Source organism: Mesocricetus auratus, unplaced genomic scaffold (assembly GCF_017639785.1).
Source record: "Mesocricetus auratus isolate SY011 unplaced genomic scaffold, BCM_Maur_2.0 Super-Scaffold_4256, whole genome shotgun sequence".
Classification (NCBI taxonomy): Eukaryota; Metazoa; Chordata; class Mammalia; order Rodentia; family Cricetidae; genus Mesocricetus; species Mesocricetus auratus.
The window spans coordinates 48,570,207-48,586,788 of NW_024429182.1; the positions used below are offsets into that span (position 1 = coordinate 48,570,207).

General features: G+C 48.1%; 1 protein-coding gene across 2 annotated transcripts; it reads right to left on the reverse strand.

Annotated features, from left to right (window-relative positions):
• Nucleotides 1-4,855: 4,855 nt before the first annotated feature.
• On the reverse strand, nucleotides 4,856-15,195 carry Prpf19 (pre-mRNA processing factor 19). Of its 2 annotated transcripts, none has more exons than XM_005063826.4 (16): nucleotides 14,971-15,195; nucleotides 12,854-13,003; nucleotides 12,594-12,670; nucleotides 11,418-11,616; nucleotides 11,261-11,334; nucleotides 11,107-11,169; nucleotides 10,335-10,376; nucleotides 10,161-10,235; nucleotides 9,866-9,941; nucleotides 9,592-9,701; nucleotides 7,985-8,140; nucleotides 7,717-7,786; nucleotides 7,474-7,559; nucleotides 7,078-7,248; nucleotides 6,835-6,940; nucleotides 4,856-5,360 (listed from the first exon to the last, which is right to left on the reverse strand). In XM_005063826.4, the coding sequence occupies exons 1-16, from the start codon at nucleotides 14,987-14,989 to the stop codon at nucleotides 5,263-5,265; spliced, it is 1,572 nt and encodes a 523-aa protein (XP_005063883.1). In that variant the 5' UTR covers nucleotides 14,990-15,195; the 3' UTR covers nucleotides 4,856-5,262. The 2 variants fall into 2 exon arrangements, with proteins under 2 accessions (XP_005063883.1, XP_005063884.1); XM_005063827.4 differs by having other exon boundaries at nucleotides 11,418-11,559; nucleotides 14,971-15,194.
• Between the last annotated feature and the right edge of the window lie 1,387 nt (nucleotides 15,196-16,582).

Genomic DNA, 16,582 nt, shown 5'->3' on the forward strand with positions numbered 1-16,582 from the left:
TGCAGATGTGGGGAAGTCATGAAACCTGACGCATGTCTTATCCAAGGGTTGTGTGTATTTGAGGGGGAACAGGGTCTTACTCTATAGCCTAGGCTGGTTTGAAAACCACTGAATGCAGATGTGGCGAAGTCATGAAACCTGACACATGTCTTATCCAAGGGTTGTGTGTATTTGAGGGAACAGGGTCTTACTCTATAGCCTGGGCTGGTTTTAAACTCAGTGATTCTTGTGCCTCAGAGTGATGGGATTGCAGGGGTGAGCTACATGAGACTTGTTCTTGGAGTCAGATGTGTTTTCAGAATCGTGACCGCCATTACACAGTCAGGTACCCTGTAACATTTCAGTCAACACCTATAAGACAGTGTCTCTGTAAAAACTATAACAGAAGTTAGACGCTCCAGTCACTCCTGATGCCACAGCCACCATGATGTGAGATGTAGTGTCACAGATACGTACAAGTTTGTGCTGAGTGTATACTAGTGTGGCCTATACACACACGTACTCATAGTACACAATACTTGATTATAACAGGACTGCTAACTAGCTTATATATTTCCTACACATTTCATATCATTTAAAACATCTATGTTGTCTAGCTCTCTGCTGAACTAGGGGCACATCTGATCTATTGAAGGAAGCCAAGCAGAGCACTTCAGGTACCAACTGCTGAATGCAGTTTCACAAGTGTGGGTTTCTTTGCACACTGCTCTCTAGGTAGAATTCCTAGGTCAGACAGAAGCCCACATCCCTTATGACTGTAGACTGAGACTGTGGGGACCTGTCCTCCCTACCCCTCCTGATGATTCTAGATCTTTGTCCATCTGAGCAGCAGAGGCAGCCACCACTGTCTTAAAGTGGTTTTGTTGCTTTTAAAATTTGACTTTTATTTTATGAGCATTGATGTGAAGGTGTCAGATTTCCTGGAACTGGAGTTACATAGTTGTGAGCAGTCATGTGAGTGCTGGGAATTGAACCCAGGACCTCTGGAAGAGCAGCCAGTGCTCTTAACCACTGAGCCACTTCTCCAGCCCCTGGTTCTGCTATTAGAAGCTACACATTTTCATAGCTTACATCTTATAACCTGCTGTGTCTTTCCTCTCCATTTCTTTCTTGTCTACAGAGCATTCACAAACCCAAAAAGCAACCTCCTTAGTTCTCAGCAATTGGCCATGGGCGCTTTATGTGTTTCATCTCTCTAAGAAAATTATATAGCCACAGATTTTCCCTCACATTTTTATCTTTGGATATGGCAAAGTCCTTCCTCTGTATAATCATAAGCACACCAAATTGTCCTTTGGTGCTCTTATTTTGACAATGCAATGGCTACTCTTTCTAGTTACATGAGCAAGTGATTTTTGATAGGGAACTCTGTAATAACTATTCAAATGGTGTATAGGTTCTGTCAATCCCTCTGTATCAAAGGGTTCGGTGGATAAAAACAGACATGAACAACAAATTTTCTGCAACAAACTTTTCTATGCTCTCAATGGTGGGAAACATTTGGTATCTAGGAAGGTACATGCCTAGATACCAAAATCTTACGTGAACTATGCTCAAATGAAAAAGCTCCCCTAGCGGCAGTGGAGCACCCCCCTTAATCCCAGAGAGAAAGGGAGACAGAAATCAGCTTCCCTCTGGCGGTGGTGCACACCTTTAATCTCAGCATGGGGGGGGGGGGAGAAACAGTTCCCTGTTTCCACCTGCTGCCTGAGCAGGTCCCTGAGCCTGTGACAGGCTGTCAGACCTGGTGGGCAAACGGTCATTCTTCCTGACCAGAAAGCAGCGTTGCTTGCAGCTCATTAGATTTCCTCTTCCTTCCTTTGGGCCACAGGTACTAGAGACCCAAGGGGTTCCCTGCCTCCTCACACTCCCCACTAGACACTGAGGGCAAATTATTTCCATGTGCTTTGACTTAAAGGAGGTGAGGGCTGACCAGACATCTCAGACTCCAGCAGGTAAACAAATTTGCTGTCAAGACCATCAACTGAGTTTGGTCTCTGGGACTTGTGTGGTGGGAGAGAACCACCCCCTGCAAGCTGTGTTCTGACTTCCACACTTGTCATGGTGTAAGGGCACAAGCCACACATACATGAGAAAAACAATGAAAAAGGAGCATTTCAGAATTGACTGCTTCAGCTCAAGCTGTACTCTATCCAGACATTCATGCAGGAACGTGCACCACAAAAGGGCCTTTTCTGTTCCAATAATGAGACATGCCAGACCAGTCTACAGAAGTAAACAACAAAATACCAAATTATGTTTTTATGCACTTAAGTCACTGCTGAACCAATGTGAGAGGAAAAAGAACAAGTCATAAAGATGGGATTAAAACAAAAACAAAACTCTGGGAAGCAAAAACAGCTTCTATTTTGGGAACTTCTACAGAATCCTGACGATGCTGACATTCCGCCTAGATGAGTACAGAGACCAAAAGTGAAGCTGAGAGCCTGCCAAAGGCAGGAAAGTCTACATGTAGGCTCCAAGAGGCTCAATCCAGAGTAAGGCAGGGGCAGACCAGTGCACTGAGGTGGGCAAAGAGAAAGCGTGCTGATTTAGATGCTGATGGACTTAAAAAAAATCCTCTGCCCCAGTAACGAGAAGTGTCTCTTTTCCTAATGTGTGCTGAACAAATTCTTAGTATGGGGGTAGAGGGGGTAGAAGTTTCAGTCTTGGATGTATTCTGTTTTATCTTGCCTCCCTCCCTGGATTGATGTTTGGTTTTTTTGCTTGTTCAAGACAGGGGTTTCTCTGTATAACCCTGTCTGTCTGTCCTGGAACTCAGAGGTCTGTGCTGGGATTAAAGGTGTGCACCACCAAGCCTGGCTGGATTGATAACCTTTAATAACAGGCTTAAGGATGGAGATGTTAGGCCAAACTGTACAACCATAGGTGTCACTGGTAGCCATCACAAGGCAGGGAAGCCACTTTGTGTTCATTCCTTGAAATAGCTCACTTAGTTCTCAGCCTTTCCAGGTGGGCACCACAAACTCATACAGAAACTGACACAGACTTACTGTAAAAAGAGAGCTGGGAGTCAAATCTGGCCTAGATGCTAGTTGCTACTAAACATGACTCCAGAGACCTGTGGACATCACTAGCTGCCCATTGCTACCTTAACTTTGTCTCTGAAACTAGGCTTAAAATCCCAACTCATGGGATGCCTTAGCACAAGATGCTTCTCTGAAACTCTCACCTGCAGAACGGTACTAGCACCACCTGCTGGCCAGGGCATGCAATGCAGGAGCTCCGCCAAGGTGCCAGGTTAGTTGGGAGCCAGAGGTTAACTTCACTGCACCCAAGTGATCTCTTTGGTTGATGCTCCAAGTTCAAGCACAATATAGATTCCCTGTCAGTTCCACAGCAAAAGGACATGGCTTTGAACATCTAGAGACTCAAATGCTCCTAGAGTACAGCACTGATCCATTTCAAAGCAAACACATTCTCTTTGGTCACCCAGTAATGTTCCTAAACCCTAAATACTAGGATTGGTGTGGCTGGTGCCTACAGAAGGTGGAGCCATTTAGGAGTCCCCACCGAGAGTTGCTTGTTTGATCTTCCATCAGAGCAGCTGCAACTATAAGAGACCCCCAAGACTGGGCCTATTGACTGTCAATGTTCTCTCACACGAGTGGGTGGAGAGCCACTGGACCAGCGGCACATTTCCAGACACTCGTTCCTGCACCTCCTGGCCATCTCTGTCCTGAGGTACAAACTGGTGTGCTATAAAGAAGGGTGGCTATTTGTCTACATCTCTGGCATATGCTAGGGTTGCCCAATCTCTGCACATACCACATACTTCACACCATTTCTGGCTTTTTTACATTAGGCACTGGGGATCGAATTCAGGGCCTTGTGTTTGCTTAGAAAGCACTTACCAACTGAGCTATGTCCCCAGTCACTGTAAGTTTACTGGATACACTTTCAGGGAGCAGCAGGCTGCACAGTAACTACAGCAGATGGTTTTGTCTATCCTGGCAGATCAGGTAAATCCCAATGTCCTGTATCACACGACTGCCTGGCAGCATATACCCAGAGGCTTTGTGCTGTGCTTACAGTAAGGACTACCTTGATTGTTGACAACCTCTAGGTGACACATCACTTCTCATTCTTCCTTCCCAGCAGTTTCTCATCTGTACACAAACTCCCCTCCCTCACCCCATCTCTGCACACACACCTAACCTCACAGCAGGCTCCCAACACCAGCATCCTGGGGATGGTCCTAAAGCCCTCCCGGGCACACCTAATGGTAACTTACCCTTGGGGAACCACACTTAACTCCTTCCGTTCCACGCCTCCTTTATGTTAACCTCATAACCTACATTCTTGCCTTCTACCTACAACTTTTCTCCTCCCCTTTAGCCCCTGTCCCCAGATAACTTCTAAATAAAGCGCAGTCACAGGACCCTACATTAATTTCCCCACGTTACCATCTAACTTTTATTTACCGTGCATTAACTGTCTCCCTGGGGAGCAGCTCTACTTCAACGGATTAGCTGCCAGTCAAAATCTCTTTTGCCAGCTGGGAACAAGTCTGTGTCACCTACAACTGAAGTACCCCTGGCAACCCATTCACAGCAACCCACCAACAGGCTAAAGCTAATCTAATTGCTCACCACCTTTCACTCAGGCTTGTGAGAGGGGCCTAGCCAGGGAGCACGCACAGCATGACTGATGGAGGCACTGGAAACAGGGTCAAGGCCTGCCTGAGTAGGGGAGACTCTTGACAAATGGCTTCTAGGCTTTATTTTTGCTGCAGGGGAGGCTTCCTGATAGCCAGTGTCCCACACTTTGGTCCCTCCCTTGATCTTCCCAACTCAGGGTCTCTCTGGCAGACAGACACAAGGAGATGACAGGATTTACTGAGTGGGTTTTTTTTTTTTAATGAAACTAGATCACTGCTTACAAAAACCAGCACAAGCCCTCCTGCCCCTCCCCTTCACAGTTCCCTTGGCTCACCTCCCTGTCTCAGAAGAGCTGAAACAGAGCAGGCTTGGAACAGCTGCCACTAATGGGGGAGGTGCCGGACTACGACTCTGAGCATTTACAGGGCGACAGTTCCTCCATGTCCGTTCCCTGAGGCCTGAAGGCTGCATGGATAGCAGTGTTCCATGTGCCCTGGCTCAGACCATCATCCAGACCAGAATGAAATGATGTGAATGCCCCCGCCCCACCAGACCTCCCTCCTCCTAAGGTCCCACCCCCACCCCCCCAACTCTAACCCACTACTGAGATGAGGCCCAGAATTGTGAGAAGGCATAGGGCCTACAGACTGTAGAATTTGAGGCTCCTGTCCATGCCAGTTGAAGCGATGAACTTGGCGTGGTGCCCAAAGGCCACTCCAGTGGTCAGGCCACTATGTTCTGAGGAGAGAAAAAAGGGAACTATGAGAAAGAAGGCTGTTTCTTCTTTGGGGCTGAACACTGACTCTGAATGCCATGATCCTGGCACAAGCCCAGATGGTAAGGGTCGGAAGGCACTGTAAGACACCCTCCCAAAGACAGGGTTCTGTTCACCACTTATTTTTAACCAGCACTCGGCACCTGGCAGGAAGCAGCAGCACTCAACCTTTTGCTGGCAGGGTAAATTAACAGAAGAATACCAATCCCCTTTCATCTGAGCTTTCTGTAAGCATACTTCAGCTGGAAACCTCAGTGTTCACTCTGTATGTTTACCTTTAGCTCTTTGCTTGGACCCAGAATGGTCCATTAGCCTGTTCTAGTTCAAAGATGTCAAAGTCCAGGGCATATAACACAGGGCTGGATCCAGAATAGACAATGCTGAGCTATCCTCCTCACAGGACTCAGATAACTGGAGAACCAGGGCAGGTTCTTTCCAGACTTAAGAAAACACCCGGATCTCCCTAACTCTCCAGACAAAAGTCCTCTTGTCCTCCCAACTGGCCTAAACTCAAGGCGATTCTCTAGCTTTAGCTATAAAAAATGGAGATTACAGGTGTGAGCTATCACATCCAGCAAGATGCCCTAAAGTTGAAGCTTTAGCTACTCAAGGCCATAGGTGACTCTAAGGTAAGAAACTCTCTTGTGCAACACTGTCAGCCTGACTTCCCTTTATTACTTCTAGTTATTCTTGTGTTGTAGTTAAAGCAGCTTCCACCTGTCCTGCCTAACCTGACTGTAAACTTCATCACTCACCCACGATAGACCCCAAAAACATTCACAGAAGATAAAGAACATGAAGGGTGTGGTGGTGCACACCTTTTGTCCCAGCACTTGGTAGACAAAAACAGGCGGATCTCTGTGAGTACAAGGCTAGCCTGGTCTACCAAGTGAGTTCCAGGAGAGCCAGGGCTGTTACACAGAAACCCTGTCTCAAAAATCAAATAAATCAATAATTAATTAATAAAAACTTCCTTACTGCCCAGACTGGTTCTTATTCATTGCTCAAATCAAGAGGCAACACCAAACATGCCATAAGACACTGCTAACCCGAGTCGCGTGCACTTACATGTAAATCCCTACATTTCCCACTGAGTGACTGTCATTCCAATTTTTCTAGGGCACCAGAGAGATTACATAATTTGCCCCCCAACACACAACTTGGGAGAGGCCAGCTAGTAACACTACTCACAGCCAAACAGACTCACAAATACTTTTCCTAGGCCACAATGCTCTACTGCCCCCAGTCCTAAGTAAAAGCAGCCTGGGGGTTGGGCTCAGTAGTAGAAAACCTGGTCAGGTTCCACTCCCAGGACAGCAAAAGGAGGAATAGTTTGGGCATATCTAGGCCAAGCCCAGAGCTTCCCCCCAAGTGAAGCTTCCCACTTTTCTCTAGAGCAGATGTACAAAGCCCTGGTAAGCCACAGCCAGCCTCTACCTGTAAAGTGAAGAATCTCTGTCCACTGTTTGCAGATGTAGATCTGGACATCTGTACCCCCAAGAGCCAGGTAGGTACCACTCTGGTCAAAGATCAGTGACTTCACCTGCCAAACCCCAAAGAGAGGCAATTTTACAAGTGACCACAAGCCACAGAGCAACTGGGACAAAGAGAAGCAGCTCACATGAACTCAGAAACCATCAGGGAGTGAGGACAAACAACTGAGACCAGGGAGGAGTGCACCTCAAAGTTGTTGTCCAGCTGCAATGTCTTGAAGTTCTTCAGCTTGCGTAAGTCCCAGAGCTTGACTGAGGAGTCATCAGCAGCTGTGGCCAGGTAGTACCCATTCTCAGAGAAGGCGATGCTGGTAATAGGGCCAGAGTGGCCAGGGAAGTTGGCCACATTGGTACGCTCCTACAGGTGGTGGTTGGACAATAAAGTTATTATGCACGATTAAGATAGGAAGGAAACGGGGCTTACCAAACTTCGTATCCTGTGTACCCACAATTCCCTGGTGGCATTGCCATGCCACACAAACAGAGCCAGGCTCTCCTAAGCCTTGAGATTCCCTGGGACCTGCTGCCACACCTCATCAGTTCCTTCTCCCTCTGGACCCCAGAAGAGGCCTGCATGTCCTACCTTCAAGTCCCAGATCTTGATCTGGGAGTCCATGGTTCCTGTTCCAAAGATGAGCCCATCAGGGTGGAACTGCGCACAGGTAAGAGCTGAGGAAAGGGGACAGGGATCTGTAGTCAGCAGCCACTGTGGCCTCTACACTGGTGCAGTGCTACACACTGTCTTTAGAACAAATAAGCAAATGACTAAGTAAAACTTAAAGACAAACTGCAAACAAAAGAGCTCAGTGCCTCTAAGGATACTTACAGCAGCCGGAAGTTTCATCTGTCACCTTGGTGAGCACACGCCCTGTCTGGATGTCAGAGAAGGCCCAGTACTGGAGATGAAACAAAAAAGCCAATAAGAAGGTAGATCTGGTGGCTGAGATCCCAGTTCAGCACCTACTGGCAAAGTTAGCTCCCACAACAGAGAAGAAACCTTTCCAGAACTCTGGGAATCTGGCTGTCCCCAGCAAGATGGCCCCTCCTCCCAGGGTGAGTAAGCAGCCTCCTCGGGGCCCTGAATGGGACTGCACCTGATCATCAGAGGAGCTCAGGAGATAGTCTCCAGTAGCATGGAGGCTGAGGCCTGTCACTGCACTCTCATGGGCTCGAACAACCTGTACACAGGACGTGTTTGGGACCGACCAAATCCTGATAGTCGCATCTGGGGATGCAGAAAACACCAGTTCCTGAAAGAAAAGCAAGCAAGACTCAGGCCCCAGAAAGTGAGATGTACTATAACACCCTTTTCCATAGTGACAAGACAGCCACAACTACAAGCAACTGCTTCTCCTTCTAGTCCCTGTCTGCCTGCAACCACCTATCAGAACTACAGTGTCTAAGAACGACAAGAAAACTGCTGTTGAAAAGGCCAAGGACAACTGCAGTGAGAACTATTTTTACCCCCCTTTAAAGCTGGGTGGAATGTGGCTAGTGCAACAGAGGGACTGAATCATGTGCCACCTGCAGCTAAAGACTACTGTACTAGATGGCCCAGATCTGAGCAGCGCTGAGCCTGTAAAGGGATATAAGGTCATACTCCCATGTTCCTCACACTTAGACTTCAAGGGCAAGTTGATTGTCCAAAAGACCTGGGGCAGACAGAGAGCTTATTTAGTTTCCCAAACAAATTATTTCAACTAGTTAGGACAGTAACAGCCAGAAGATAAAAGCAGCAACTATTCTCTTTCATTAACACATGTTCATAAAAGCCAAAGGTCACATTAACGCCAAATAAGCAGGAAACTAGTGCTTTCAATCCGAATTAGCTTTTCAGTTTGCTATCGCTGTGATGGTCTGAATGAGAATGGCCCTGATAGGCTCATATATTTGGCTGCTTAATCACCAGGGAGTGGCACTATTTGAAAGGGTTAAAAGTGTGGCTTTGTTGGAGAAGTATCTCACTGGGAGTAGGTTGGTTTTGAGATTTCAAAAGCCATGTCAAACCCAGTGTGAGTGTGTCTGTCACAGATATTGGCCCAGTGCCATGCTTGCCACCGTGCTGCCTGCCATGATGATAATGGACTAAACTCTGAAACTGTAAGAAGCAATCCCCCAATTAAATGCTTTCTTTTATTAAGAGTTGCTGTAGTTATGGTGTCTCTTCATAGCAACAGAACACTAAGACACATACAGTCCTCTATTTCTCAGTTTCTTAAGTCTAAGAGACTTAACTGGGAGGCACTGTTGCAGCACCCACGTAGCTGCATACCAAGCCACAGCACTCAACTCTTATGAGACCACTAATCTCCTCTAATGAGCTGCCTTTATCCTCTTTTCTATTTGAACTCACACCACTTTCAACAGTCAACACTCAATTTTGAGCCCAACCTTACAAGGTCACGGGAACAGACACCTGGCAGCCGGGACTACATGGAGCTTTACTGTCTGTAGTTTATTATAAACGATCTAGGATTTTGGTTTCTTTTCCTAACGCAAAATTGTTGTGAATGTGCTTTGTTGGTTTTATTTTCCTTCTCCTTTGGTTTGAGGGCCATGGCTTTGGGGTTCTACACAGAGACCCATCAATGCCCAGTTCAGTTCATCAAGACAGTAGAGACTGGGGGTGATTGGTTTTGAGATTCGAAACCACTGGAACTGGACTTAGGAAAGGACAAGAGTGGCTACGAGAGTTCCTTACCTGAGAAGGATGAAACACCACGCTGGTGACCTTCTTGGTATGGCCTTTAAGAGTGGCCAGGATCTGCTCAGTACTCTTATCAAAGACAACAACGTTTTTATCTGCCCCGCCTGGAAAATATCCAAAAAAGACAAAAAATGATTGAGGCCTATAAGGATCCCTGTGCTAAAGAAGGTTTTTCTGTCCTCAAATCCATGCAGAGTACCAGTGGCTTGCACCTCCCCCTGCTCCTGCCATCCCCCACCTTGGCCTGTCAGGCCAGGCCCAGACTCACCAGTGAGAATCTTGTTGGTGTCCGAAGGACAGAGGTCCAGAGCAAGGATCCCAGGAATGCTAGCACTGTGTAGCCCCTTTGCAGACAGAACCACACAAAATTCAGTCAGGCCTTTGGTATTCCTCCTCAGCCAAGGAACCAAGGAACAAGAGTGAATTTTATCCCTTATCCATCCAGCTTGGCCGGCTGCCTGGATGCAGCAACTCCCTCACCGCATGGCAAGAAACCATGCCAGGGGCCTGAGCAGCATTTTCCCCTGCTCCTTGTGCTGGCCCACCTTGCCCTAGCTACTTACCACATGGGATGCCACCTGCCGGTACTTGCTGAGCTCTTCGGGTTTCACCAGCTCCTCAGGCACAGTCTTTCCTCTCTGAGAAAACAGAAAGATCCCAAAGAGCAGCAATTGAATGTAGGCTTCAACTAGCCCCTCCTCCAAAAAGCCACGTGTTCACACCAGGCATCAACTCACCTTCTTACGCTCCGTGGTTAGAACAGTGGCCTTGTCTTGAAGCTGTGGAGAACACAATTTTCTGAGAAATGATTTTGCAAGGATAAAGCACACTGGGTGCTGTTGCATCTGGTATAATAAGTATCACCAAACATGCTGTTTGCCAAGCTATGTGCTAAAGCTGTCACATTTCCACCCTGGTCTTACAAGGTGAGGTATCATGACCTTATGGTATAACTGAGAAAACTGAACATCAAAAGAACCCCCTTGTCAAGGTCACTAAAGTACAAATGGTAGAGCTAGTAGGGGCAGAGCTAGGCTGTTGTGCTCTGGGACCAGGCCTAAGGCACAAAAATGACAAACTTCTCAGACACTGTTGGACCCCACAAATGCAGACTGTAAATTCAACAGAACCCTGAGATGCCATCTGGAAGCCTGCCCTGCCCCTTCTAAGCTCTGACTTTGCAGTCTCAGACTCCCTATCCTAAGATAACTTCTATCTTGTAGGTAAAGCTCCCAAACCTGTTACAAAGTGGCTTAATATCAGCAAAGAACACAAAAACAGCAAGAGCTACACAAGCCACCCTTATCAGTAATTAAATCTTCCCTACAACAAGCCTGTGAAGTCCACACCTCACTCTATTTAGAACAAGGGAAATGAGACAGAGAAGGGCAGGCTAAAGTAAGCCTAGTCAGAAAGCTCGAGTGCGGGATTCTTAACTCTGGCCCCAAGGCCCATGGCACTAAGTTAGGAGGGCGTGTGGCAGTCTCAGCAGAAGAGCATATAACTCACCTTCTGGATAATCTCAGGGGTCATTCCCACCAGCTCACCCAAATCCATGGGCTCTCCTGCACCCTGGAGAAAAGAAAGGGAGAGTGGGAGGAGCTCACAATACTAGAGACACCTGTGTAAGGACAGCTACTGGGGCTTAGAAGGGAACACTTACTACAACACTGGGCTGTGAGCTTGGAACGGCCTGAGGTACAATGAGACCAGCCTGTGGTTTCAGAGTAGCCAGAGCTGAGAGAAAAGATGATGTTAGAAATGGGACATTACAAATCAGAGCCAGCAAAGGGTAGGGGACAGCAGGGAAGAAGAGACACCTTCTCGAGCAGCAGTGACTTCCTTGGTGAGACGGGCGATGACTCGGCAGGCAGCATCATGTTGGTACAGAGCATGGGACAGCTCCTGGCGGGTTGTCTGCAGTTGCTGGCGAAGGGTAAAGCTGTGCAGCATGACTGCATCCTGGGAGAGGGTAGGCCACTGTGAGGACTGGGGGAGAGCTGGAGAACTCGGCCAGCCCTAGAGAAGAGGACACCACCTCCTATTCTACACTGAAACCAACCCGAGCTACTCAGAGACCCAAGCTAACATATGATGACCCTGAATGCCCTGTAAGGCATTCAGGCTCCTACCCCACACCACACCCTGGACACACAGACAGAAGCAAGATCTGGCTCCTCCAGCCCCAATCTTTGCTTTACTTCGGCAGTAAATCACACACGCTAATGCCATCACTTCTCTGAAAGGAAATAGTAATGCTGCTGTGGTTATTTTCTGGCTACCCTCAGCAAGTGCAGTGCTCCGTAATGAAAGAGTCCCTGATATCACAAGGAAAATTTGTCAATTTTATTCTACTTCTTACAGAGTACAGACAGACAGAACTTCCTAGTCAGGAAGGTCAAGCCTCAGAGACTGAGCTGTGTGCCCCAAGTCAGAAAGGCTGACAGCGGAGAAAACTTTGGAATCCAGGTCTGTAAGACTTCCAACAACCAGGCTCCTCTTGTGCTGCCATCCTGCTCCTCACAAATGAAATACGGCTGGCAAGAAACGAGGGGGCTGCTCAGTGGTACAGCATTTACATTAGCCCTGTGTAACCCCAGAGTCAGGCCTGGTGGTGGGCACTTGTCATCCTAGGCACTAGAAGGCTGAGGAAGAAGCATTATGAGTTTCCAGGCCTGTCTAGGCCACAAAGCAAGGTCCTAACTCAAGAAAATAAGAGAGCCCGGAAAGATGGTCCAGAAGTTAAAAGCACTTGCTGTTCTTCCAGAGGACCGGGTTCAATTCCCAGAACCCACATGGTGGCTCACAACTGTCTGTAACCACAATTCCGAAGGATCACACACCCTCCCCCCTGCCTCCCAAGCACCAGGCACATAAGTGATACACAGACATACATGTAAGCAAAAGACCTACACACATAAAATAAAAAGAAAAGGAGGGAGGTCCCATCTTTTCAATCCCCAGGCCCAGAGGCGCATTCTCTTCACAGAACTCACCCACTCATCCTGCAAGGCTTTCAGAATGGCTGGGATGCTGGTGGCAGAGGGAGGCTTGGGCCGAATTGGGTGAGCAACTGCCAAGAAAGGCAGCAAAGCAGGTATGAAGAACCAGAACCCAGGGGGCCTCCCCTCCCCTCCCCCTCCCCCTCTTTCCTTTATTCATTCACAGCCACCATCTTCTCCACCAGACTGGCTCCACCTCCCACTCCTGAAGGCTGAGTTGAGCTGGCCCTGGATTCAGGCTATCGGGCGGGCACCTTTGATGTCGATGAGCTGCTCCTCTGAGAGAGGCTGGTTGTTGATAGGATCTGTGCCATTCTCTGCAATGTACTTCTCAATGAGCCGCCGCTCGTACACATGATTAGAGACAGGGGACACGCATGGGTGCTCTGGCACTTCGTTGGAGACTATAGAGAAAGGCAGGTGATGAGCACAGGGTAAAAGGTGGCCTGGGCTAGAGGGAACTCCTCATTGTGTCAGCCCCACAGACCCTGTCCTCACACTCAGCTATCAGGAAGCGAGGTCTGTGACAGCAAGCCAGCTGGTACTTGGCCCTAGAATGCTTGCCAACTACTTAACTAGATTCTCTAGTCTGCTGATAATAAAAGCCAGTAAATAATAGCTCCCAGATCCTATGTGTCAGTCTTGTAAAGAGTGGTCAGTGTGCCCTGCCATCTCATTTTTGAACAAATACAACTGACTAGGCACATGACAAATAAGTGCACACAGCACAACTCAAACCCCTGCCATTCATCTGGAGCCCTACATGGATAAACAGGCAGAAAAATTACTAAGCAATGTGACAAGCACTGATAAATTAAAAAAACTTTTCCATAGTGCCTGCTACTTTGTGCCAAGCAAGATTCTATTCTAAGCACTTGAAAGAATAGTCTGTGTACCCTTGAAGATGGGCACCACAGCTGTCACTGACCTCCAGGACAATGCAGATACTAAGCAGACACTGATAAACATCAGAACAGGGTAAATGAGTACATATGTCCTGGACCTCAATAAAAATATCCCAAAGTATGGAGGCTGGGCATGCTGAACTACCAAAAAGGAAGAACTCAAAAGCAAGCTCAGAACCAAGGTCTCTCTGACCTTCTCAGGCCCTCTTGATTCTCTAATGTTCCCTAAGCAGGGACAATTGGTTCATCTCAGCAGATGAGTGAAAGCCACCTCCACACTCAAGACTCTTCTGAGACTTAGAACAGAACAGCTCTTATTCCCCGCATAATTCTGTTCACCTTCCCATCCCGAGGCCTCAAGCTCCTACTCTCTTCTGTGGCACAGGGGTCTGTACAAGCGTCCCTTAGAGTCACCTATTTCTGCAGGACTCCCATGTATAAGTAATCAAGTATGGGAGGAAACACAGCTTTCCTGTGCTATTCTGTTGGCTTATCTCACATACTCAACCACTGAACACTTGAGCTTTCCCCTCCTACAAAAGAAAGGATGGCCCAGGGCATCTAAGCGTGCTCTCTCAAGATTAAAAGGAAACAAATCGTTCGAAAATACTTTGCAAACTGCAATTTCTTCAGTGTGAATTCCCTTTTCTGTTTGTCATTTCCCTCCTTCCTTCCCCTCTAGGAATTAATGCACCGTTCTGAGAAGAGAATAGAAAGGGAGGGGAAGCTAGTAAAGTGGTAAATAACAAGAAGGTAAACACCCGCAATGCCGTAATAAAACACCCAAAGACAAGACGGACACAGCATGGGAAAGCATGGATCCGGGCTCAAAGAACCGAGCTCCATCGCCCAGCTGTGCCGCACATCCCTGGATAAACCTCATTCTTCCTAAGATTTCTGACGCTCTCTCTAAATCATGGATCTTTATTTCCATTCACACAATTTTTGTAAGCATAAAATGAGATCATCTTTTGGAAATGCGTCGTAAATCAATACAGGTTTTCTAAATGTTCGCTGTTGTTTTCATTAGTCATACTGCGCGAGGCTGGGAGCCAGACACCTGGCTCCCAGCCTCGTCTCGAAGTCACTGCGTGATCTCTGCAAATCGCAGAAACTCCGACTCCTAAGCGACATTCCCAAGCAAAACCCACTGCAATGCTTTCAATGAATGCTGCAGATGGGGAAACTGAGGCCCAGACCGCTGGAGTCCAGATCACAACCGAAGGTGGATCCTGGACACGTCCTCGGTTTTCCGACACCAAGAGCTGTTTTTCCCTGCATCAACTCCCCCCTCTCAGCGCCCCCCCCCGTTCAGGCCTGTCTCCGCTCAGGAAAACAGCGACAGTCATTCTGGTCAGCTACGTGAATTGCGCAGCGCGGCGCAAATGCACCCCGCACGCAGGGCCGCGGGCCGCGGGGCCCCGGCCGCAGCCACGCTCCCGCCTCCCGCCGCAGCCAGCACTCACTCGAGCAGATCAGGGACATGGCGCCGTCGCAGCGCTGCCAGTCGCCTCACAGCGGGCTCCCGGACTAGCTCTGCAGCCTCCGCGGGCCACTTCCGGTCCCCCGCCGCTTCCGGGGCGCTCGGACGCGGGCAGACAGCTGCCCGGCGTGGCGATGCTCGGACAACTGCTTCACGTGGGGAGGTGGCCGGTGGCGCGCCGCAGCCTTCAGCAGCTAACGGAAACTGCCCTTTCCCAGCATGCAATCGAGCAGGAAAAGGCCCGCCTCGGAACACTCGGCTGTTTCCGCATTGGCTCGGCTCCTTCCGGCGAGCTCTCCAAGAGGCCGGAGGCGGGAAGGCCAGCCGAAACTACATTTCCCATGAGGCCGTGGGAACCTTAAACCCAGGAATTTGGCCAAGGCTGCTTTTGACGCTGTGCTGCTGTCACCCGGGGCACAGTAGTACTTGAAACGTTCGTGTGCAGGACAATTTCCTCAGAAGCTTATACAAATACATATTTCTAGGGTCTGCCTTAGAGAGTCTGTGGGCGTGATTCTGAGGCCTGTGTTCCTTGGCCTGTTTTTGAGAAACGATGCCAGGTGACCCTGTGAATGGGTAAAGAAATTAACACTGCCCAGGTTCTGTCTCTACTCTTATTCTGTGAATTTAGACAAGCCATTGGTTTCGTTGCCTGCTACGTTTTAAATAGTCTCTTTTCTAGACTGGAAGGGATGTAATTCCAATGTCTTGTGTGGATATTAAAAGAATGGGAAATTTCTGGGCATGTTCATTTACGCCTTTTATCACAGCACTCAGCTGCAGAGGCAAGAGGATCTCTGTGAGTTCAAGGCCAGCCTGGTCAACAGAGCGAATTCCAGTCCAGGACAGTCTGGGATATGTAGAAAGACAGACATGTCTCTAAATAAGTAATAAGAATGGAAAGTTAATATGACTATGGTGTAGGGACTGCAGCTGCCCAATAAACACACAGAGACTTACTATTAATTATAAATGCCTGGCCGATAGCTTAGGCTTGTCTCCAGTCAGCTCTTTTTTTTTGTTTGTTTTTTTGTTTTTGTTTTTTTGGTTTTTCGAGACAGGGTTTCTCTGTATTGTTTTGGAGCCTGTCCTGGTCTCAAACTCACAGAGATCCACCTGCCTCTGCCTCCCAAGTGCTGGGATTAAAGGCGTGTGCCACCACTGCCCGGCTCCAGTCAGCTCTTACAACTTAAATTAACCCATTTCTATTAATCTGTGTGCTGCCCCGAGACTTGTTTACCTCATCTATGAACTCCTCATGTTACTTCTGCATCTGGCTTATGACTCCACAGACTCCATCTCTCTTCTTTCCAACATTTTCTCTGCCCCTCAAATCTTGCCTAGCTCTGGGACAATCAACTTCTTATTAACAATGAGAGCAACACATTTTCACAGTGTAGAGAAGGATTATTCCACAGCAGGGAAGTGATGTTTATTTTTAGCACTTAAGGTGAGAGAGAGAGAGAGAGCGAGAGAGAGAGAGAGAGAATGTGTGGAGGTCAAAGGAGAACTGGTTTACTCCCTCTATCGTGTTGATCCTGGGATTGAAGTCAGGTTGTCAGACTCGGCATTAAGTTCCTCTCCCCAGTGAGTCA